The sequence below is a fragment of the Buteo buteo genome, chromosome 32 (genome assembly GCF_964188355.1).
Source record: "Buteo buteo chromosome 32, bButBut1.hap1.1, whole genome shotgun sequence".
In the NCBI taxonomy this organism is placed as follows: domain Eukaryota; kingdom Metazoa; phylum Chordata; class Aves; order Accipitriformes; family Accipitridae; genus Buteo; species Buteo buteo.
In genome coordinates this window covers 645,268-668,866 of record NC_134202.1, presented here as the reverse complement: position 1 = coordinate 668,866, position 23,599 = coordinate 645,268, and the positions used below count along the sequence as shown (strand labels likewise).

Here is a 23,599-nt window from a genome sequence, read left to right as displayed (position 1 = left end):
ATTTCCCCCTTCCCCCCCCCCCATCCAATCTCACCTGGAGGTGTTACGCTCAGCACCGCTTGGCCGCATCCAGATGGTGCCGTTACGGTGGATGCCGAGCCAATGCGCCCTGAGCCCTTTGTAGGGGTGCAGAAAGTCCTACGGGAAACAAAAATGGGATGATGGGGGGGGGGTTCCCTCCCCCCAAAAAACCCAAATCACCCCAAGGCACCCCCACACCCCTCACCAGCTCGGCCGTGGAGTCGATGCCGGCCGAGGTGGCCCCCCCAGGGTCCGGCAGCGGTCCCAGCTCGCCGACCAGTTGCCTTCGGCCTCGGAAGCGAAGTAGCAGCGTCGGCCGAAGCCCACCCAACCGTCGGGGCAGGGGGACCCCCCCGGCCGGCGTCACCCACCAGGAGGGTGCCGGGGAGGAGGAAGAGGAGGGTGAAGGTCAGCATCGGTGCTACCGCCGCACACAGGCAGCTGAGCAGCAGGCAGGGCTGCCTGGGGTGGGGGGCTGCTGGGAGAAACACCCCAAAATGAGGAGGAGGAGGAGGGGGCTGCCGTCCTGGCTGCAATGAGCTGAAGCACGATGTGGAGCCCCGATATCCTACAGCCCTTCGGGGCACCCCGATATCCTGCACCCCTTGGTCCACCCCAATGCAGAGCCCCAGTATTGTGCACCCCAATATCCCGCACCCCAATATCCTGCACCCCCTTAGTGTACCCCAATGCGGAGTCCCGATATCCTGCACCCCCCTGGTGCCCCCCAATATCCTGCACCCTTCACAGCACCCTGATACTTTGCACCCTTTGGGGCATCCCAATGCAGAGGCCCGATATTGTGCACCCCAATATCCTGCAACCCAATGCAGAGCCCCAATATCCTGCACCCCTCTCTGCACCCCAATATCCTGCACCCCAATATCCTGCACCCCTTGCTGCCCCCCAATATTCTGCACCCCTTGTTCCACCCCAATGCAGAGCCCCAATATTGTGCACCCCAATATCCTGCAGCCCAATATCCTGCACCCCTTGCTGCCCCCCAATATTCTGCACCCCTTGTTCCACCCCAACGCAGAGCCCCAATATTGTGCACCCCAATATCCTGCAACCCAATGCAGAGCCCCAATATCCTGCACCCCAATATCCTGCACCCCTTGCTGCCCCCCAATATTCTGCACCCCTTGTTCCACCCCAATGCAGAGCCCCAATATTCTGCACCCCAATATCCTGCACCCCAATATCCTGCACCCCTTGCTGCCCCCCAATATTCTGCACCCTTTGTTCCACCCCAATGCAGAGCCCCAATATCCTGCACCCCAATATCCTGCAACCCAATGCAGAGCCCCAATATCCTGCACCCCAATATCCTGCACCCCTTGGTGCCCCCCAATATTCTGCACCCCTTGTTCCACCCCAATGCAGAGCCCCAATATTCTGCACCCCAATATCCTGCACCCCTTGCTGCCCCCCAATATTCTGCACCCTTTGTTCCACCCCAACGCAGAGCCCCAATATTGTGCACCCCAATATCCTGCACCCCAATATCCTGCACCCCTTGCTGCCCCCCAATATTCTGCACCCCTTGTTCCACCCCAATGCAGAGCCCCAATATTGTGCACCCCAATATCCTGCAGCCCAATATCCTGCACCCCTTGCTGCCCCCCAATATTCTGCACCCCTTGTTCCACCCCAACGCAGAGCCCCAATATTGTGCACCCCAATATCCTGCAACCCAATGCAGAGCCCCAATATCCTGCACCCCAATATCCTGCACCCCTTGCTGCCCCCCAATATTCTGCACCTCTTGTTCCACCCCAATGCAGAGCCCCAATATTCTGCACCCCAATATCCTGCACCCCAATATCCTGCACCCCTTGCTGCCCCCCAATATTCTGCACCCTTTGTTCCACCCCAATGCAGAGCCCCAATATTGTGCACCCCAATATCCTGCACCCCAATATCCTGCACCCCTTGCTGCCCCCCAATATTCTGCACCCCTTGTTCCACCCCAACGCAGAGCCCCAATATTCTGCACCCCAATATTCTGCACCCCCCTGGTGCCCCCCAATACCCTGCACCCTTCGGGGCACCCCAATGCAGAGCCCCAATATCCATCTTACACCCCTCGGTGCACCCCAAAGCAGCACCCTGATATCCTGCCCCCCCTGCTCCGTGGACCCCAACACCCGATGCAAATCCGCAGCATTTCCCCCCCCCCCAGGTTTGCCCCCCCCCTCCCGCCTCCTGCCTGCACCCTTGGCCAGGGTCCCATCGCTCTTCCTCAGCCCTTCGTCTTCCTCTGGACCCCTCCAGGTTCCTCCCCACCCCCAAAAAACACCCAGGAAAATCTGGAAAAAAACCCAACCAAACAAAAAAAACCCAAAATTGGGCAAAACAAGCCCAAATTTGGGGCTGCCACCACCCAGGAATAGCAATATCCAGCCCCATGGGGGTAATTTGGGGGGGGGCTGGGACTGTCCCCATCCCGCTCCCCATCACGCCTCGGTCTTCCCAGGCGCCCTCCCCTTCCTCCCAGCTCTATTTTGAGGCCAAATCCTGCAAACCCATAATCCAAAGCCCCCCAAATTGGAAAAGAATGAAAAAAAAACCAAAAAAGCCCACCCCACCCCAAATCCCCCATTTTTCCCCCCATTTTCCCCACCCACCTTCCCACGCCAGGCAACCTGGAAACCACCGTGTGCCCAAACCAGCTGGGGCAAGTACTGCCCCCCCCAAATCCCTCCAAATCCCAAAATTGGCTTTTCCGGCTCCGTTTTGACCAGTTTTCCTCATTGCAAGGCCCGAAGGAGGATGCGGGATCCAGTCGGAGCGAGGAGACGGGCGGCACCAAATAATCCGATTTTTTTTTGTTTGGAAAAGGGCTTTATTTGGGTCAAGGGGTCCCAGCTCCGGGGGGGGGGGGATGGGACGGGGGGGATGGGGGTCAGAGGGTGCAAAAAATTGGGGGGGGTGCAAAAAAATAGGGGGGTCAAAAAAAGGGGGGGCTGGGAAAAAAGGGGGGGCTGGAAAAAGATAGGCTGTATATATTAATGTATATACACTGTATGTCAACTATGGATATACACTGCAGTATATAGTGTGTATATGGAGAGTATATATAGCCTGTGTATATATTTAGTATATATAGTGTGTGTACATATGCTATGTAGTATATATACTGCATGGTATAGCATATTTACCACATACTATACATACCATATGGTATATATACTATATAGTCTCTCTAGTATACTATACTAATAGTAGTATAGTAGTATATACTATATTATACTAGTTCTAGTACAGTATATATCGTACACTAACACTGTATTATATATACTATACAAATAGTATACTATATGTGTTAGTGTCTATGTATACACACACACATATAGTGTCTCTCTGTATATATACACCCACACTACCGCCATATATAATACCTATAGTATACTATTAGTGTTGTTGTCCTGGTTTTGGCCGAGACAGAGACAACATATGACATATATGAGAATAGTACGTGTAGTGCAGCGTATATATACATACTACATAGAGTATACATGGTGTATGTACATACTACAATAGATATACATATACTATGTATATACACACTATAAACTATATATACAGTAGATATATATACACACACTAGTGATGTATTATATATGTATATATATTTATATATATATATATGGACGCATATTGTATGCTATTAGTGTCATATACAGAACTTAGTATATATATACACACTATATATAGTATATATTATATATATACACATTATATATAGTATATATTATATATAGTATATATATACACACTATATATAGTATATATTATATATACTATATATATACACACACTATATAGTATATATTATATATATGCACACTATTTATGTGTTATATAGGTATATATATTTTTACATACATATGGACACTTACACGTAGTATACTAGTAGTGCCGTATATATAGTATATATTATATATATACATACACACTATACATAGTATATATTATATATACTATATATACACATTATATATAGTATATATTATATATAGTATATATATACACACTATATATAGTATATATTATATATACTATATATATACACACTATATATAGTATATATTATATATATGCACACTATTTATGTGTTATATAGGTATATATATTTTTACATACATATGGACACTTACACGTAGTCTACTAGTAGTGCCGTATATAGACTTTAGTGCATATATACGCACTATATATGGTATATATTCTACATCCACACACTACTGAGGCGGTATATAGGCACATATATTTTTGACGGACACGGACACGGACACGTAGTATCCCGCCAGTGCCGTGCGGGGCCTTTAGCGCAGGTGCACACACCAGATACCCACCCCCCCCGCAGACTCTGCACCCCCCGCCACGTCCCGTGGACGGCACAGCACACCTCCCCCGCCGCCCTCCACGCGCGCATTACGTCACACGCAGGTACAGACGTCACACACAACCCCCCCCCGCCCCCCGCCCGCGCCCCTCTCCGCAGCCGCAGAGCGCCGCGCCGGGCCCCGCCCCCTGGGGCGGGGCCGGGGCCTGCCGGCGGGGCGGGGCCTGCCGGCGGGGCGGGGCCAGCTGGTCTCACGCCGCTCCGCCGCTGCCGCCCGTCCCGCCGCGTCCCGCTCCGCTGCGCTCTGGCCCCCCCCGGTCCCCCCCGAACCCCCCCCCCGGCCCCCCCCGGGTCCATGGGGTCCCTCTGGGCGCTGCTGGCGACGCTGGCGCTGCTCCCGATCTGCCCCGGTCCGGCAGGTGAGCGGGGATGGGGGGGGGGGGGGGGGGTGGGGGGGGCACTTGGAAATTTGAATGAAACTTCGCTTCTTCCTCCCCACGGCGCTGCGCAATTTCTCGACTTTCTCCCCGCTTCAGCTGCCCCGACCCCCCCCCCACCCCTCCGCGGCTCTTTGCTCTCCCAAAGCACCGTTTTGGGGGGGGGCGATCCTTCTCACCTCTCCCCTGCTTCCTCCGGGACGGGGCGGGGGGGCGCCCCCATTTTTTGCAGATCTCCACAGTTCTCGATGCCGCCATCGTTTTTTTCACACCCCCCCCTCGTTTTTTAACACCCTTCCCCGTTTTTTTTTACCTCCCTATTTGAAAACCCCAATATTTTGGGTTTTTTCCCCCATCCGGTCTGTTTTTCTTTTGCCCCTCCCCCCCCCCCCTTTTTTTTTTTACATGCAATCAGGGAGGAATACGAGGCACCGCACGTCATTTTGCTTCCCTTGCAAAAGTCTTGCTGCTGGTTAGAGCACAGGGGATGAGACCGGTGGATTATGATAATTTGCCGCGTGCACAAAGCGCGCCAACCAATATAAGGGATGGTTATGGCATGTCCAGCACGCGTGGCCGGCAGGCGAATATCTCCTGCACTTGTTATGATGCAATTGAGGCGTGTTTTGGCACTCATTAACCACAAGCGTCAACATCCGTTCCTTGGCAAATGTATAAAAACACCGGCATTTTCGGAAGAGCAGTGGGTCGGTAGACGGCTCCGTGGGGACGTCCCACGTAAAACCGGCACCTACCGACCGTGGGGCTGAGCTCGTGGTGCAAGACGGCACGAGAACGTACAGGTGGTTCATCTTCACAGTCCTTGGGTCAGTATGTTAATATTTTATTTATTTTTTTTTTTAGCTTTGTAAGATAGCCTTAGTGTAACGCATGTGTGTAGTTAATAAAAGGCTTGCTTTTTCCCTTATATATAGTGTGTGTGTGTGTTTACCTTATTGGGAATCCTCAAAACCACCCTAAAACACCCCGCCCCCCGATTTTTTGCAACCGCCTCTAGTTTTTCTTTGCAACACCCCTATTTTCTTTGCAACCCCCCCCATATCTTTTTCCAAACCCTCCTCATTTTTTGCGATCCCCCCTATTTTTTTGCAACTCTCCTTATTTTTTTGCGATGCCCCTATTTTTTTGCAACCCTCCATATCTTTTTGCACCCCCCCTATTTTATTACACGCACACACACACCCCCCTGCCGTACCTTCCTCACCTCTCCCAGGTGAATTTATGGCTTTCCAACTTCTTCTCCCTCCAGCTGAGCCGTGTCCCACCATCAGCGCCTACATTCGCCGGGACAATCAGGTCACCATCCCCATCAACTTCACCGGAAAGACGTTCCACCTGCAAAAACGCAACGGGACGAGCTGGGAGAACTTTGCCCTCTGCCTGGGGAGCCGCTGCCACAAAACCAGCAGCGCCGTGGCCGGCGTCAGGCTGCGGGACGGCAAACTGGAGCTCAGCAAAGCTTCGGCTGGAACCTACCGAGCCCAGGGCAGCTTGGACAACGCCTGCCTGGTGCACATCATCCTGCACGGTGCGGGGAGCAGCCCACCCCAAAACCCACCGCTGCTTCCCTGCGAGTCCCGGGGTGCTTTCTTGGCCGAGTTTCTCGCCGCGCGCCTTTGCCTGCGCCTCCGCGCGCAGAAAGCGCGTCTTTGGAAAACCCTTCTTCCCCCGCGACTTTGGGAGTCAGCAGCAATCGCCCGCGCGGAAAACGCGCGTTTCCTCGCACCTTTCGCTCCGTCTTCGCGTTCGGGCACGAAGCGCATCTTTCCTCGCGCCTTTCCCTTGCGCCTTCGCACGCGGCAGCCGTCGTGCGCGCACAGAAAGCGCGTCTCTGCAAACCCCTTTCCCCGCGTCCTCGCGTGCGCCTTTCCCCACGGTTTTCCCCCTGCCTTTGCACCCGCGCCCTTTCTGAGTTGCACAAACTGTCCCAAAACCGCAGTACGGCAAGACGCTTTTTGCGCCGCGTGGGGTAAAACAAAAAAAAAAAGGGGGGGATTTGGGGGACAAAATTAATATTAACCTATTTGTCCTCTTTTTCTTCCTGCAGAGCCGACGCCGTCTCCACTCCTGACCCACGCGACGTCTCCCGAGCCTGCAGAATCCACCGGTGACTGCAACCATCCAAAATCCCATCCTCCCTGCCGCTCCTTGCTGCTGCAGCACTAACTGTTTTCTTTTTTTAATTGCAGGTTGGGTTGGTCTGCCCTATTTCATCATCATTGCCGTCGGGTTGATCGTTGCTGTCACCATCGTCTTCAGTTTCTGCTTCTTGTACACCTGTGGCTCCTGGGATTTCTGGCAGGGTCTGAACTACGTTCGCTGTTGCATCCAGAAAGAAGAAAATTGGAGTTCTCAGAGCAGGAGCCTCAGCCGGGGCGAAGCCTCGACCTGCAGCTCGGTTTCACAGTTGCTGTCTTCCCCTAGTTAACCAAAAAAGCACTTTTTTAACCCCATTTCTTTAGCCAAATACAGGTTTTGCAGAAAAGGGGGTGGGGTGGGGTGGGAAATGTAGCAGAATAGGAGGGGAAGATTTTCCTTGCACTGAGTCTTCCCCAGCCTTAAGAACACTTTATATTAGCTAAAAGAGGTTAGATTATATATATATTTATAACTTTTAGAAAAACATTTTATGCCAATTGGGGTTTTTTTCTATTTTAGGACCATTTTCAGCTGCTCAGGTTTTCCTTCCCTTGAAGTTTGGGATGGGGACAGTGATTACTTTATGCCAGCCAGTATTTATAACAGGGAAATATTCTGCTTTTTGCCTCTGTTTACATAGGAAAAATATGGAAAAAAAATCGGTGCTCAAACTGAAGGTATTTTTTCTTTATATATGTGGTATGGAGATTAGCAGTTATTTATTTGTTGATTTATTGTCTTGTGCTTTTGCTGCTATGTTGTTTGTTTATTTTGCATCATCTTTATAAATGTTTTTTTCTGTTACCTGTCTGGTGTGATTATTTTTTTTCTGCCAAAAAAGGTGGGGTTTTTGCTGGAAACACTATGTGGGTAAATGGGATTTATTTCGGGGTGTCTGTGTAATAATTTTATATATTTATATAAACAGCGTCACAGCTAATGAACATCATTTGGGGATGCGAGGAGGAGGAGGGATGAAGGCTGAGCATCCTGTGGGGGAATTAATTGCAGAATTAATTTGTCCTGCGCAAGGATGAAGCTGTTTAATTTGGGTGGTGAAGGAAAAAAAAATGTATTTTTTTGTGTAGCTGGCATGAAGGCAAAGTCCCAGTTTGAAACCAACTTCCCCCCATCAGAATTATTTAAAAAAATTCCTCCAGCAGGAAAAAAAAAGGAAGAAAAGAGGTTTGGGGTTATTTTTCCTCCTTTTGGGGCCCCATACTTTTTTTTTTATAATGGCATGTACAGTGAGGATGTGTCAGTTTTTCACCCATCCATGGACGCACCGGCGACGGGCACATGGGTGGGGACAGGCATAGTCACTATGACTCACCAGCACAGACCAGAATTTGACAAAATTCAGTGTCGTACTTGGGCAACGCCCTTTTCTGTAGCCTGGGACTGATTTTTCTTGTTAATTTTTATCGTGCCTGACCCTTGTTTTCATCTGCCGGGCTTCCCCCTCTTTCTTACAGCCAACCTCCTCCACCCCCTCCTCACACCTAATGCCTTCTTTAAGTCTAAACTCCTTTTTCTTTCAGTCTAAGCTCTGTTTTTTTAGGAAAGTAAAGAGAGGAAATAAAGAGAGAAGAGTTGGGGGTGCTTGAGTGGAAAATTCCGCCCCGAGCAGCCTCTCGCACCCTTCGAGCGGGTACCGGGGGGGGGGCGTTGTGTGCAAACTCAGGGGTGCCCACCCGTGGGTGCTCCTGGGTTGCGGGAGATGCTGCCGCGAAGGCAGCTGCGATACAACCGTGTTCATCTCACGTGCAGAAGGAGAGGAAGAAAAATAACACGTTTATGTTAAAAAAAAAAAGAAAATATATTTTTGGCAGAAAAGCTTGAAAAATTCCCTGCGATGCCACTGCAGTCAAGCCCCAAACCCAACAGGGTTTTTTTTTTCCTTTCATCCCCAGCCAGCCCAACGCTTTTGTGATACTCAGGAGTTTCTCCTCTTCCCTAAATCCCATCTTTTATCCCTCTTTTTTTTTTTTTTCCCCCTGCTTATAAGAAATATAGGGACAAACACGCTCAGAGTGGTAAGGTGGGATCTCCACCACCCAACCTTTCATGCCAAGCAGCCAATTTGATCCCTTCCTATAAGGATGCTTTGCTCCATTTATCATCCTCATCTTTAAGCATGAAGTTTTGTGGGTGGTTTTTTTTTGGTAATAAAAGGAAATTTATTTAAGGAAAAATTAAACCATGTGACTTACCAGGATGCCTGGATGGGGGGGATGCTGCCGCTGGGGCATCGCCCTGTCGTGACCTGCGAGTCTGGTTCCAAGACCATTATAAAGTGCTGTCGCCAGCCCTAAAAAAAAAAAGACAATAATTAAAAAAAAATAAAATAAATCACCTGTGGGTTGCAGGGAATACAAGGCGCTGCCCCACCACCTCTGCCTGAAGTGCTCGCGCTATTTTCTGCCGACGTTTTGATTCCTGGAAGTGAGCAAAGAGGAAAATCTCTCCCTGAGGAAGGAAGAGGCGGACGCAGGGGAGTTTTGGGGGAAGCCAGCCCAGCTGGCCCCACATGGATCCCCTTTTGGGTCAAATAATGAGAATATTTGTCATTTGTTAAATTTTTTCCCAATTTTGGTCTTTTTTTTTTTTTTCTTAATCCCCTCACCCATATAATTTTCCAGGGCTTGGGGGTAAATTGAAAAAGCTTTTCCTTTTATCGTTATCTATGCTCATGGGTCCTGCCCAAATCCGGCCCACCAGGCACGCAAAAGAAAGCAGAAGTAATTTTAAAACTTAAACCAAAAAAACCCTTCAGGCTGCAATTGAAAGCAGTAACAGAACTAGCCGCAGGGGGGTACCAGAGACTAAGACAATTCTGGATGCACATTCACTTCCTTTAAAAAGAAATTGCTTTGCCTGTTAAGTATTAAAGATTTAATTTATATTTTGGAGGGGTTTTTTTAGTTCTTTAGAGTTTTTGTAGCTTTTACAATTTTTTTTAGGATTTTAGTTCTTTAGGTTTTTATATTTTTTTACTTTTTTTAGTTCTTTCATTCTTTAGGTTTTTATTTAATAAATCCCCAGACCAGCTGGATCCAGGGGGGCTCCTCAGCTCTGCAGGAAGCAGAAAAGCTTCCAAGACAGCTTTGATGCGAACAGCCATCCCAACCCCGGCCAATGATTTGAAGACCGTGGCGATATCCTAGACCACATCTCACGAAGCCACTAAGAAAGCCTGGAAAATATCATTGCAACTCACCCAAATCTTGCTTTTCAGAGAGCATCTTTAACAAACAGCAGTGGTCTTTAAAAAAGTAATCTGCTTTTTGGATGCTTGAGGCACTCAGCAATGCTAAAAGATGCTCCAGGTTGGGTGGGAGAAGAGTTTTGTCTGTCAACCCCTCACACTTCACCCACCTAAAGCAGTTTTTTTCCCCTCACATTGATGTGCAAAGGCTGGGAAAAACCTAAAATAACAGGCAATGGCAGCTACTGAAGCGTTTTCCACTGTGCTTCAATGGAAGCAGGTGATTAAGGGCAGCGCCAGAATAGCTTCATTAACCAACAATAAATTTTTATTGCATATAGTCGCCACAAGTAATTAGTCAGTCTGTAACAAATGGGAATAATGTATTGTGCAGAAAAAAAAAAATCTCAAAAGCATCAGCTGCTTAAAAAACCCCCACCTTTAAAACCGATGCATGTGAATTAAGCAGCACCTGGTGCAATGAGACAGAACGGAAGAGAAATCACAAAATGCATTAAAAAAAAAAGGGGGCAAAGTTTTGCCTGTTCATCCATCAATTTTTTTTTTGAAATTTCTGGGAAAATTCCTCACTTGGTGTTTTCATTGCAGCTATTCCATCTCCATCTGATGGATCCTGCAGGGGTGAATCCTGCAGGTTCAAGGCATGCCAGAAGACCAAAAAATGCAGGTTTGTTTTTTTTTTTTCTTTGCTCTTTTCCTCAAAGAGGCTGATAAACACTCAGTATTTCCTCATTAACAGCAGAGATTTAATTCTAGGTCTTTTCCTATTATTAGGATATATATATATTAGATATAATTCTACGCTTTTCTCATTTTTTTAATGTTTCACCTCAAATAAAGAAAGGGTGGGACAGTGCACATGTAACTCCATGGAAATGCAAGTGAGGTGTCCTAAGCTAAAAGCATGATATAATAAATTAATGTCCCATTTTGCAACACTTTTGCAGGCAGAACGAGTCTGAAAAGCACCCAAAAAAGCCTGAATTTAAGCCCGAGCAGCCGCGCTTAACTAAACATAGAGGTGTGAGGTCTCTTGCTGCAATTCTCCTCATTTCGGCTGCAAGAGTTGGTTGGGATCCAGGGAAAGTGGATTTCAAGCTACAATATTGGAAGCATGTGTTTACCATGGGGAGGAAAATGGGCTGTAACTCTCAGCATTGTTGTTTAACCCGCACATGCAATAATAGTAATAGCAGTAGTAACAGTAACAATTAATAATAATAATGATAATGATAATGATAATGATGATGATGTGATAGATAGTGCCCTACTCCAGGTTAAATTTGGCTGTTTTCCAGCAGTAATTATGAAATTATTGCTAAACAGTTTGGGCGTCGTTTCTCTGATACTGCCCTCAGACCATCTTGCCTTGTGAAAAATCTTGCCAGCAGCTCAAGGGTGCATTAAAAGCCCTCAGAAACACTAAATTTAGTCGTCACTGAGTGTTACACGATGCTAAAACAGCAGCTGATCTGAAGATGGTCCTTTCACAGGGCGAGGATGCGTGTGGAGGGGGAGCAGGAACCGTCTCCCCAGGGTCTGGGCTGTGCTGGGCTAAACCCTGTCGATCCCAGGAGACAGAGCTGCCAACTCCGTGAGCCAAGGACATCCATAATTCTGCCCCCCCAAACCCCTCACTTTGGTGAACCATTGCTGGCAGACCATCTGAGAAGACAATGATCACCAAATTGCTAAAGAGGAGAAACCAAAGGATTTCATCAGTCCTGAGAAAAAGCTGGATGCTTTAGCTATTACCTCTAAATACCACTAAAAATTAAAGTGCTGCTAAAATCCTGCTATCCTCACGTTGACACCTTCAGCCACAGTCCCCGAGTTGAGATGCTCATCAAAAAAAGTCTCTCCTGGATGTTGTTGTCCATGCAAATGTGTCAGCTTTCATCAAGATGAGATGCTTGAAAGTCTTTCCTGGACACAGCTTTCCATGAAAATGTACAGAGAAAACCTTCTCTTTTACTCCTCCTTTTTTTTAAAAAACCTTTTATACCTAACCTCACTGGCATGTTAAGGTGAAGACGTCACCTTCTTTCTCCAAACAGTTGGAGCTGGTTGCTCCAACCTTGACTTGGCAGATCCTCCCCAATCCTGCCGCTGTCCCACCCCCCGGAGCTGTGTCCTTGGAGAGAACAATATGACTTTTGATGTGTGGAAATTTCTTCACCTTCATCTTTCTCTTGATGCAGAGCCACGTATCGTCACAGGTTGACTTGGCGGCTTTGCAGCTTAGGCTTTTCCCGAAGATGAGAGCAGCAAATTCTTGGAGGTCTTGCAAGCATTGTCCATCCTTGCAGCATTTCTGCATACTCGTAAGGTGTCAAGAGGCTTTTCTCAGCCAACCAAGCCTGAAGCTTGCTGCTTTAACTTCACAAAAAGTGGGAAAAGAAAAAATCCTGTGGCATTTGCCCACTTTTCTGGTCGCACGGTGCAAGGCTGCAGACATCTTGCTAAGCTTCAGCCTCTAGAGTCCTTCTAGAGTCATCGGTACAGCTACGGCTTTCCTCTTGCTCTGACATTTAATTGTGGTGGGGTTATGTATAAGTCATTACCAGGTGTGAACTGCAAGGGTACTGTGAGTAATCACCAGATACTTTTCGTTGGTCGTATGGCAAAGTCGGGTTGACAAATGCAAACACGCAATAACTTTGGTTCTTATCAGCAAATTTTGGCAATAGGTTTTTTTCTCTGAGTTTTGCTTTTTCTGTGGTTTTTTTTTGAGGTTTTTGTTTTGTTTCCCTACCAGGTATTTGGGTTTAAGGAGCACTCCCCGCAGCCCCTTAGGAGCTGATGCAAAGGTTTTGAGCCCGTCTCGTCCCGTTGCCCTTGCTCGGGCTCTGCGGCTCGAGCTTATTGCAAACCCAGCTCCTCTCGGTGCTGCAGCGGGAGGAGCTGAGCCCGTTGTTGTTCAGGTAGGCGCAGAGGCCACCACCGTGGATGCGGAACCTGGAAGGACAGGTGAGACAACCCACCTCAGATGAGGACAGCAGGAAAAAGGAGAAAAATCACATGTTGGCTTTCCCCCACCCCCCTTCAGTTCTCAGGCATCCTCATGGGCATCAGTACGCCAATATGGATGCTGAATCATTTCTATTTTGGCAGTAGTCCAGGTTAGCCATAAGAAACATGAAGCTTTGAAAGAAAAAAAACTTATTTAAAAATAAAAAATCTAACAGTGTTTTCCCTGCCAAACACACTCCTTCCACCTCTCAAGTCAAAGGGAAAAACGAAGACTAGCTCTGGATGCAACATTCGTTGCCTTTCCCAAACGTCATTGTCTCATTGCTATCGCTGGATGCACCTCAAATGCCAGAAGAAATGCACATTTCGGGGCTGAGGAAACACCAACCAGCGATGTAACGATGAAAAACACAGACTCACAGGCGAGATAAATGCGAGTGGTTCACCCATCTCCATGGCTGCTCCTCATCTTCCCGTGAAAGGCCAATCCAGTGCTCTGAGATCCCTTTATATCTTATCACGAAGCTCTGAAAAAGAGGAGAGAGAAAGGCTTTATGGCAGGTCACAGGGCTTTCGGACATCTCCAGCAGGTCACCATCTGCAGAAACCTCCTTCCAACCAATGATCTACATTTTAACAGTTACTCATGCTCCTTTAGGGCTCCTACCTGCTGGAACCTTTCAATCTGCTACCAAAAAGTGTAATCCTTAAGGCAGACCTTTATTACTGAATCAAAACAAGGCTTTTTTTTGCTATAGTTCTTGCATCGGTTGGCTTTGGTGAGAAATTTGAAGAGACCCATGATGACCTACCCTCAAGAAAACCATTTTCCCCATCTCCTCACCCCAGATCTCCAAGAAAGACCTTGGAAGAGCAGTCAAAGAAACCAAAAGGTGGCAAATACGTTGGTGGCTTTTTTTTTCCCCCCATGCTAACCATGTCCTCATGTCTCCTTACCAAGTCTTCCATGCTGTCAAGCATGGCCAAGGAAGCACCAAGTGCTGAGCAATTGTCCTGGCTGGATGTCCAGTTCCCCTCAGCCTCCGAAAAATAGTAGCATTTTCCTCTATACCCGATCCAGTCGAACGGACACCGAAAGCAGGGTTGGGGACGAGGCTGAAAAGCCTGCACTGTCATAGATAGAGCAACAGTGTTAAGGAGCAGCACCTTCTCCGTGCCTCTCGGGGGGGGGGGGAAGGTCATCCTCCACCCCATGGCCTCCAAAACTCTTGCACCTGCCTCAACAGTGAGAGGAAAGAAAAACTAAGACACCAAGAGAAATCTTGGGTGGATTGTAGGGAGAAAACAAGCTCAACTCATGGCCCAGTTTATGGCATTGGACAAGAAATGTGGGTGCTGTACCTTCAAAGAAGAAAACAGGGTGGTGGCCTTCAAAGACACAAGTTTTAGGAGGATTTCCAGAATAGCCCTATCCCTAAATGCACCCTTAGGTATTGCTGTCTGTCATTAGTGCAAAAGTAGCAATGGGCAAAGGGCAGACAAAAGTTCTCTTGTTCCTGCAGACTTCTTGGCTTTGTAGGACTCATGCCAACATCTCTGGCTGTTTGTTTTCTCTGAAGGAAACATCTTTGGGAAAGTTCAGATGTCTGTACCCATGAAATGGGTCTTTCTCGTGTTTTTTTAAGGGTTTCCAGATGACATCATCTCCTACACAGACGATTTGGTCTTCTGTAGAAAGGCTTCTCTGCTCATTGAAATGTCCCTCTCCTGGTGTCCTGGGTTCAGCTGGGATAGAGTTAATTTTCACAGGAACCTGGGAGAGGGCACAGCCAGGACAGCTGACCTGAACTAGCCAAAGAGCTATTCCATACCGTGTGACATCATGCTTCCGTATATAAATAGGGAGCGGGCTGCAGGGGAGTTCTTGGTTCTTGGCGTGGGAAGCGGCAGAGCATCGGGTTCCAGGTGGTGAGCAGTTGCACTGTGCATTGCTCTTTTTGTATGTTTTAATTAGTACCAGTGCTGTAACTTCTCTTTTTGTGCCGTCTCAGTAAACTGTCCTTATCTCAACCCACGAGGTTCTCTTTTCTTTTCTTTTCTTTTCTTTTCTTTTCTTTTCTTTTCTTTTCTTTTCTTTTCTTTTCTTTTCTTTTCTTTTCTTTTCTTTTCTTTTCTTTTCTTCTCTTCTCTTCTCTTCTCTTTTCTTCTCTTTTCTTCTCTTTTCTCTTATTTTCTTTTCTTTTCTTCTCTTTTCTTCTCTTTTCTCTTATTTTCTTCTCTTTTCTTCTCTTTTCTTTTCTTTTCTTTTCTTCTCTTTTCTTCTCTTTTCTTCTCTTTTCTTCTCTCTTCTCTTCTCTTCTCTTCTCTTCTCTTCTCTTCTCTTCTCTTCTCTTCTCTTCTCTTTTTTTCTTTTCTTTTTTTTTCTTTTCTCTCTTTTCTGATTCTCCTCCCCATCCCACAAGAGCGGGGCGGGGAGGAGTGAGCGAGCGGCTGCGTGGTGCTTTGTTACTGGCTGGGCTTAAACCACGACGCCTAGAGAGGACAACATATTGGGTCGGGCTGCGGCTTCCCTGGGAGCATGGAGGTGGACCTGGCACATGTGCAACAACCCAAAGTATCTCAGGGACATTCCCCACGAGATGAAAACCTCGACACTCACCTGCAAAAGTGATGGCTGTGACGAGCAGAGCTATGAACAGCACCGTCATCGTCACCTGACAGGCAACACGTGCCTCCGGCTTCATCTCAAGGCTGTAACCTGCAGGAGAAGAGACCTTCAACGCCTTTGGGGGGTACAGAGGGGAGCAACACACTCCAGGTCCAGGCCGTTGGCCCAAAAGATGAGTTTTCCTCCTTTTGCTCAAGGATGAAGGGGATTTTTAATGCACTCTCACCATATCGGGCCATCGTGGAGAACACCAAGCCCCACATCTGAGCACTTGGGTGATGCTCATCAGAAGCACCTTTGGGAAGAGCCTTCCTGAAGGACAGGCATCATTTGATGCCCAAATGATGACAGGTTAGTCTCTTCCCCACACCAGGTAGACTTGCTGTCATTTTGGGTGAGAAACATCAAAAATTCTTCTCTGCACAGAATAAAATCATGTATTTTTTCACGTTTGAGAACTCTTCCTTAGTAGGGGAACATTGTCCCCTCCCCAATGCCAGCTGTAAACTCCTGCTCTGAAATGCACCATAATTAGAATTATGTTTTAATTTCTTGGTTCTATTTTATTTATTAAATATTTATTTATTAAAGCTCAGTGGGCCTCTTGCTCCACCTAAACTGAGACACTTTGTGTCTTGCAAATGACCTGAGTCATGGTCACTACATCTCTGGGTCTTGTGATCCAGAACATGCTCTTCCCCCCACCATGAGCAAAGAAAATTCTGTTTCCTAAGGATTTTACCTAAAAAGCTCAATGTTTTCAACCAGGGGGACTTTCCCCATTTTTCTTTTAAGCTTCCCCTTCTTTGCCCCCTTCTGTCACATGAACCAAATCTCATGGGACAAACCTTCCTCCCCGCTTCCTCATGCAAAAATAATATTAGAAAGTAAGTCAGAAGCCAAATATGCCAAATAATAATAAAAAAGCCATATTTAAAAAATCAGCAAATTTTAAAAAATCAAGAAATCAACAAATTAAAAAAATCAAGAAATAAAAAATCAACAAATTTAAAAAATCAACAGATCAACAAATATGCCAAATCAAAAAAACAGTCCTCAAAGTCTTAGTCCCTGGCTGGGTAGAGAGACAAACAATGGAAAAGACCAAAAAAGCCCCTTTTCTACCTTATTGTGCACCAAGAGGATGATGGGGATGGGAGGAAGACGCAAGAGAACTAAAATAGGGTAGTGTTGAAGGGAAGGCAAAGATTAATAAATATTTTACTGATGTGTCTAAACTGGACTTAAAACCCAGACTTATTTTTTAGGGTCTTTTAACACCTTAACTATTCAAAAATTGCTTTATTCTCATTCAGAATAAAGCAGAAATCTGGACTCTTTGGGGGGAAAACCAAAAAAGACCCAAAAGAAACAGTGACTCAAGTGCCTCAGGGAAGATTAATCATATATGGAAATAAACCAAGGTATCTGAAATGAGATCATTTAGAGCAAAAATACCAGCTGCTGATCGACAAAAATCTTCCTGAGGGAAGTGCCAGAAAAAGCTTTTTTTTCCCTACACCCCCCCCTCCCCTTACCTCAGCTGGTTTTTGTTCTCAAATTATAGAAGTATTAAAAAAAAAGAAAAAACCGCAGTGATTATTCAGTTCTTTGCTCTACAGTTACCTGCCCGCTTGCTCCTTTCCACACCCCAAAATCCGGAATAATCCCTCATTTCCTTCATTTTGGGGGTTCCACCTCCGTAGGTGCTCCTGCCTCACCTGCCAAGCAAAGTTTCACCTATCAGATGTGTCACGAAGTCTGTTGGTCCTCAGCCTCCCCATAAGATTTTCAGATTGGGGTCGTCAGCAAGGTACATCAGGCAGAGGTGGCAACTCGTTGCGGAAAATGTCATTTCTACCCCTATAATATTAATTTTGCACCATGGGGGTCTCCAGCTACCAGTTAGAAATATCAATGGACAGCGCAAAGAATGACATCGGAGAAAGAAAGGAAACATAAATCCCAGGGAATGAGTATTTCCTTTGTCGGAAAGCAGCAGGATGAGAAAGTAGATGGAGGATCGGGTTGTTTGGGGTTTTTTTTGGAAGCTGCATTCTTGAACCAAAACCATGTTGTTTTTTAAGAAGAGCAGCAGCTGTTCAGAGGACATTGGTTTTCTCCCCTCAATTAAAATTTTCTCCCTGCAATTAAAGTTTTCTCCCTGCAGTTAAAGTTTTCTCCCCACAATTTAAATTTAAGTCCAACTCCCACCAGCCCCCCCAGCTCATCCCAGACCCCTTACCTGGATACGGCCGGTGGGAATGAGCAGGCTGCCGAGGCGCAACCCTCTCCTGCTAAGAGAAATGTGAAACAGAAAGTATTAAAAAATTAAATACTAGGTTTGTTTTGGTTTTTTTACGGGGGATTTTCATGAGGATCCTCCGGGGCAGACGGGGAAGGGGCTGCCTGACCAAGGGCACCTGCCCACAAGCAAAACCTCCGTCGTTTCCCTTCCAGCTCCACCCCGCACCTTCTTCACCTCCTTTTCCTGCATTTACAGCTTTTTTTTTTTCAGCTGGGGAGCACAGACTCTCAAAAAAAAAGTTTATTTTGGGATGCAGGAGGGGAAAACATTTGCTGTTGGAGATTTCTTTGCTCTGGGGTGTCGGGGCACCCCAAAAGGGACCTCGAGGGTGCTACGAGGACGAAGGGTGAGGACCAGGCGGTTCCCTCCAGCCCATCTTATGATGTTTTTAGATAAAAATTTCTCTTTTTTCCAGGCAACCACCTCCTGCAAACTTGTGTCATTGAGCCAAGACCGGACCCTGTCTGCCTCTACCCCTATTAAAACCCCCATCCTCCCCCCCCCCAATAAATGGGATCATCAAGTGAATGCATCCAACAGGGAAAACACTAATAAAAAAAAAAAGTGTTCTTGCAATTAAGCTCTCTGCCTCCAGATTTTTACCCCCCACAATAACTTACTTTTTTTTTTTTAAGCAATGGTCACACGCCACCAGAGCCACTGCTTTTGCAAAGCACAAGAGCAAAGCGTAAAAGCAGCTCACCACAAAAACTTTCCATGAGACTAACAAAGCCTGCAGGTGGAAAAAAAAGAATAAAAATGAAATAATAAAAATAAAAATAAATAACTAACTAAAAATTAAAATAAAAATTTTAAAAAGGCAGTGCTTTTCCTGCTGGGACCTTTGGGTTTCTTCTCTGTGACTGCATTTCTTGCTGCTGGCAGGTATTGGGGCAAATTTCTGCTTTTTTTTCTTGCTGCCTTTTGGGTGCGTGGGAAAAAAATAATCGTCGTTTCTACCTCTATAAAAAGCCATTGCCAGGGGTGTTACAGAACCAGCCAAAACCTGCTGCAAATGGGGTTTACACCAAAAAAAAAAAAAAACAAAAAGAGAGAGAGAGAAGAAAAGGGAGGGAAAAAAAGTAAGCGTAGCCTGGGAATTGCTGTTGCTCTGTGCAATGGTCAAAGTGTCCCAGATCTGGATGGTGTAAAACCACACACTGGGGGTGGGAGGATGTGCTTGCAGGATAAAAATCAAAATAAAGTAAAGTAAAAGATAGTTAAAAAAAAAAAATAAAACAACATAAAAAAACAGGAAAGGAAAGGAAAGGAAAGGAAAGGAAAGGAAAGGAAAGGAAAGGAAAGGAAAGGAAAGAAAAGGAAAGGAAAGGAAAGGAAAGGAAAGGAAAGGAAAGGAAAGGAAAGGAAAGGAAAGGAAAGGAAAGGAAAGGAAAGGAAAAAGAAAATAGAAAAGAAAAGAAAAGAAAAGAAAAGAAAAGAAAAGAAAAGAAAAGAAAAGAAAAGAAAAGAAAAGAAAAGAAAAGAAAAGAAAAGAAAAGAAAAGAAAAGAGAAAAAAGAGAAAATTCATTAACAGCTTGCGGGAAACAGGCAGGAAAAAAGATGCCCTCTGCCTCTTCCAGTGGACAAGCTGGGCAATCCCTGCATGCCCCATCCATTTACAGATCTCCCCACCACAGGATAAAACAAGAAGTCAACTATTGTGTCAAAAGCAGCAGGAGCAGAAGAAAAAGCCGTGCACAGTAAAAGCCATTTCAAGTCGCTTGCAGCCAATATTCTGGGGAAGAAATACCAAATATTACCTGTCTCCTTCTCACCTGATTATCTGCCTCCAGCCATGCTGATCCAGACCCTCGAAACCCTTATTTAAAGGTTTATTAGATTTTTTTTTCATCTCTGCATGTTTTCCCAGCTGCTTGGCACAATCGCTAAACACATAGGTGTTTCTACACCTCCAGATGTGTGACCACCACCTGGCTAGAGGACACCTACCCCTCCTCACTGGCCTTAATTTACAAGGGAAGGTTCTAGGATACACTTTTTTTTTTTTAAAAAAAAAAGAAGATAAAAGGCCCAGACGATGCCATTTCCTGGGGCTGGACGCAGGCGCGAGCAGGTCGGTCATAAGGCGAGACGTTGCCCAAGAACGGCTTCACTCTTGGGACGCTCTTGCTATCTTCTGAGCTGGTCATGGCTGGGGAAATAATTTATGCTGATTTAAGGCATCCTGGGGATGGTTTTTCTTCTGCCGAGAAGCGTCACGGTAAGTGCTATTTTGGGGGAAAAGCACTTATTTCAAGCTTTGCTTGCTTTGGGAAGACTTTTGGGTTTGCTTGCTTCTCCATCCCCACGTTGAGTTTTCCAAGATACATGGAGAACGCTGGATGGATTAAGTGTCTAAGGTAGCATCCTGGCTTGCACAGAGGGCAAAAAAAAGCAAGGAAGGGATGGGGGAGAGAAAAGCCAGCAAACATCTGGAGGTTGAAGAGTTTTGCTTCCAAGACCCTTCACTGGGTAGTAAAAAGGGGTCCCAAGAAGCCCAATGTGAGCCAACACACCTTGATGGGAGGCAAAGCTGCTGACGCCATGTCTGGGATCCTGGGGGAGGTGAGGTCTGGAAAGACCCATGTCCCACCGAGTCCCAGCTGAACCGCGAGCAGGTTTCGCCTGTTCTATATTAAGCCAATTTCAGAAGGTGTTGGGTCTGCTAAGCTCTACTGTTGGGTGCCCAAGGTTGCTCTTGAGGCTACCTGCAGTCCCTCCACCACCTGAAAAACCCACCCTTAGGTGATGCCCTCACTTCTGCATCGGTGGTGATTTTTTTTTTTTTTTTGGAGGAAGCAAAGCAGCCGTTAACTTCTGCTCAAACTTACCAACTTGACAGAGGGGCTTTTTTTTTTTTCTTTCTCTAAGAACCCCAGCTTTTCCATGTGAAAATGTGCACATTTTTTTAAGCAAATGTGGCCTCTTTCAGCTCCTGCCTTGTGCCCACGGTGGCATGGGGTCGTCCTCAAAGTCAGTGGGCTGGGGCACCTCGTCCTGCTGGTGCTGGTGGTAGTGCTGAGCGCGCAGGGTGAGTAACCAGCTCTTATCTATATCTCAAAACCCAGCAGGCAGGCTTGAAGGGGAAATCGTGTTTTATTTCAGCATTTCAGCCTTTGGAGGGGACGAGGTTGCCCACAGAGATGCAACAAGACATACCACCCACCACAAGTAAACCCCCTGTGAAATAAACCCAGACTATCCCCGTAGGTTTTAAACAAGGGTGGAGTGTACAAGCCATGTTTTTCAGGCTGGCTTGATTAACCGGGTGCAACCACAGCAGAGAAAAAAGGAGGGTTGCACAAAATCAAACCCAGACCTACCAGGTTTTGTGGGTTTTGTCCCCAAACGGCTGCAGCCTCTCACCCCAGGTCATTCTTCCAAGTTTTTCAGGGCTCTCTGCAGCCGGTGACGACAAGCATTCCCTGGCAAGGCAGCGAGACCCGGGGAAAGAACCACACGGAGCAACGCGTGATTTCAGCCCTGATGCAGTATTACTGCAAGCCCCGGCAGGACAGCCCCACAGGTAACTCCCCCCACTTCCCACCCAGCTCTGCTGGGGGATGCTCAGGTGGAATTTTCGATGAGGCTTCCTCCGCCCTTCAATTGCCAGGATGCCCTTGGGGATACGAGTTGGTGACCCACCAAAGGGTTATTTGGCAAAGAGGGTTGTTGCAAGGAAGTATTTCTTTTTGCATACATGGAGGAGCAGGACTAACCCCAGGGAGGAGGTTCCTCATCACCCTTCCTCCACCCCAACCAGCCATTTGTGTCCCTGTGGCCACCCAACCCCAGTCGTCCTCCTCCTTTCCAGTGACTGAGCAGGAAAAAACACAACCTTGTGAAAAAGACTCAAGGATGGGGAAAGAGCCGAGGCGTGGGATGGGGAAACCCTTGGTGCCTTTCAGGTGGTGGCTGGGGAAGACCTTGACCACCCTTTGGGTTGCCTCATGGCTCTTCCTCCTCTTCAGCCTGTGCTGGCTGCAAGCTGTGTCCCCAGGACTGGCAGCTCCACGGGGACAGATGCTACCGGCTTTCCAAGGAAACGGGGAACTGGAATCAAGGCAAGAAAGGCTGCGAAAATCAGGGGTCTCAGCTGGCAATGCTCTGGGACAAGAAAGAAGAGGTAAATACAGAGGAGAAGGCTTGAAAAAGACCTGCAAATCAGGGGGTTTTTTTAGGTGGGCAGGGGAGCAAAAAGTGCTCGGCGGCAGGAGGGTTTGGGGCTGCAACAGTGGCTCTCACCCACCTCTTGCTCTGATGTCTCCTAAGAAGTGACTGGGAAGCAAAAAGGGTGGAATCATCCCCTAAAGCCCCTCTGTGTCCCCCCACCCACCTGTGACATGGGAGGAAGAGGAGGGACGCAGAGCTCAGACGGAGATGTCAGTGTCCCGGGCTCTGAATTTAAGCTAGTTCCACCCCAGAGCTCCCTTTAGAGATGGTGCATGGAGGCCTTCAAAGAACAGGGGACATTCGTGTCCCATCTCTTTGGGGATGAAATGAGCCAGATTTACTCCGTGGCTTTGCACCCCACAAAACTCTCTGCAGAGAGATTTTTGTCACCTCCATTTCCCAGGAGTACATCAAGAATATTACAGGCGGACGCACGCAGCCGGTGTGGATTGGATTACTATCATCCCGCAGGAAATGGAGATGGGTGGACAACACACCCCTCAACACCAAAATGTGAGTGTATCTGCAACCCGTTGGTGTAAAAAGCAGCTTTGCTCCATTTCAGACCCGGTGCATGCCCTGACCTATCCCTCCAAGATTTTTCTGTCTATGCAACGGTCTCGTATTCCTCCTGCCAAAGCTTTGCAGACCAAGAGTTGGGTTTACAGAGCACGATAACCCAACACCTCCCACCATCCCATGCAACCAACACAGCTTTTCATGGTCCATGCACGCTCTTTGCAGATCTTATTGCAAGCACAGCAACCTGTACTCAAACCTGGGCCATCCACCAGCAAGAAATCATTTGTAGCACAACGAGATGGTGCAGAAAAAGGGCAGGAGAATCCTCCCCTCTTCTGCAAGCCTGGAAGAGTTTGCTCCTCTCAGGCAATAACATTTTTTGATCTGTAGGCTTCGCAACCTGCAGGAGATGGATGAAGGGTGTGGGACACTGAAAAACAAAATGTTGGAGGTCGACAGCTGTAACGCTGAACACGAGTGGGTTTGCCAGAAACACCCTTTCCAGCTCTCCCCATCGACGGCAGGAGGTGGAGAGAAATGCGACGCCTCCGTCTGACATGTGCCCATCCCAAAATGCCCAGCCTGTGAGACGCTTGCCGCCAATATTTGGGGTAAAGCCAGCCCCATCTTCACCGTTACGGTCCTGTGAGAGATTTCAAGGTTTGCAAATGCATTTCCCACACAGGTCAAGACAATTTTTCGGGGGTGCAGGCAATCCTCCGAGCTGGGAAAGCAAAAACATCGGTGCCCCAGGTGGTGTGTCGATAGAGCTACAGCATCAATAAAAGCCTACAAAAC

General features: G+C 47.2%; 3 protein-coding genes across 8 annotated transcripts; 2 read left to right on the top strand and 1 right to left on the bottom strand.

The window, feature by feature from the left end:
• Positions 1 to 4,639: 4,639 nt before the first annotated feature.
• Positions 4,640 to 7,772, top strand: LOC142026281 (uncharacterized). Its single transcript, XM_075019246.1, has 4 exons — positions 4,640 to 4,788; positions 6,077 to 6,355; positions 6,875 to 6,934; positions 7,017 to 7,772. The coding sequence occupies exons 1-4, from the start codon at positions 4,725 to 4,727 to the stop codon at positions 7,253 to 7,255; spliced, it is 642 nt and encodes a 213-aa protein (XP_074875347.1). The 5' UTR covers positions 4,640 to 4,724; the 3' UTR covers positions 7,256 to 7,772.
• LOC142026263 (C-type lectin domain family 2 member D-like) lies at positions 6,964 to 21,498 on the bottom strand. 6 transcript variants are annotated; one of them, XM_075019212.1, is made up of 10 exons: positions 18,212 to 20,001; positions 18,043 to 18,094; positions 17,424 to 17,518; positions 16,024 to 16,109; positions 15,789 to 15,887; positions 14,126 to 14,298; positions 13,589 to 13,695; positions 9,361 to 13,153; positions 9,180 to 9,277; positions 6,964 to 7,146 (listed from the first exon to the last, which is right to left on the bottom strand). In XM_075019212.1, exons 1-8 carry the CDS (start codon positions 18,292 to 18,294, stop codon positions 12,988 to 12,990), a joined length of 861 nt encoding a protein of 286 aa, XP_074875313.1. In that variant the 5' UTR covers positions 18,295 to 20,001; the 3' UTR covers positions 6,964 to 7,146; positions 9,180 to 9,277; positions 9,361 to 12,987. The 6 variants fall into 6 exon arrangements, with proteins under 6 accessions (XP_074875313.1, XP_074875317.1, XP_074875312.1 ...); XM_075019216.1 differs by lacking the exon at positions 18,212 to 20,001 and adding an exon at positions 21,430 to 21,498 and having other exon boundaries at positions 7,033 to 7,247; XM_075019211.1 differs by having other exon boundaries at positions 7,033 to 7,247.
• LOC142026277 (killer cell lectin-like receptor subfamily B member 1B allele C) lies at positions 20,127 to 23,583 on the top strand. Its single transcript, XM_075019240.1, has 6 exons — positions 20,127 to 20,327; positions 21,039 to 21,137; positions 21,492 to 21,632; positions 22,078 to 22,232; positions 22,683 to 22,792; positions 23,192 to 23,583. Exons 1-6 carry the CDS (start codon positions 20,255 to 20,257, stop codon positions 23,355 to 23,357), a joined length of 744 nt encoding a protein of 247 aa, XP_074875341.1. The 5' UTR covers positions 20,127 to 20,254; the 3' UTR covers positions 23,358 to 23,583.
• Positions 23,584 to 23,599: the final 16 nt, after the last annotated feature.

Bases quoted from the DNA above. Each gene is read 5' to 3' on its own strand.
- LOC142026281 (XM_075019246.1), top strand. From the start codon at position 4,725: ATGGGGTCCCTCTGGGCGCTGCTGGCGACGCTGGCGCTGCTCCCGATC. The intron at 4,789-6,076 runs GTGAGCGGGGAT...TTCTCCCTCCAG, and splicing joins GATCTGCCCCGGTCCGGCAG to CTGAGCCGTGTCCCACCATC. The intron at 6,356-6,874 runs GTGCGGGGAGCA...TTCTTCCTGCAG, and splicing joins GGTGCACATCATCCTGCACG to AGCCGACGCCGTCTCCACTC.
- LOC142026263 (XM_075019212.1), bottom strand. From the start codon at position 18,294: ATGCAGGAAAAGGAGGTGAAGAAGGTGCGGGGTGGAGCTGGAAGGGAA. The intron at 17,519-18,042 runs GTAAGGGGTCTG...TTTGCTTGGCAG, and splicing joins TTCCCACCGGCCGTATCCAG to GTGAGGCAGGAGCACCTACG. The intron at 15,888-16,023 runs GTGAGAGTGCAT...CTTCTCCTGCAG, and splicing joins CTCCACGATGGCCCGATATG to GTTACAGCCTTGAGATGAAG.
- LOC142026277 (XM_075019240.1), top strand. From the start codon at position 20,255: ATGGCTGGGGAAATAATTTATGCTGATTTAAGGCATCCTGGGGATGGT. The intron at 21,138-21,491 runs GTGAGTAACCAG...CATTCTTCCAAG, and splicing joins GGTAGTGCTGAGCGCGCAGG to TTTTTCAGGGCTCTCTGCAG. The intron at 22,793-23,191 runs GTGAGTGTATCT...TTTGATCTGTAG, and splicing joins ACACCCCTCAACACCAAAAT to GCTTCGCAACCTGCAGGAGA.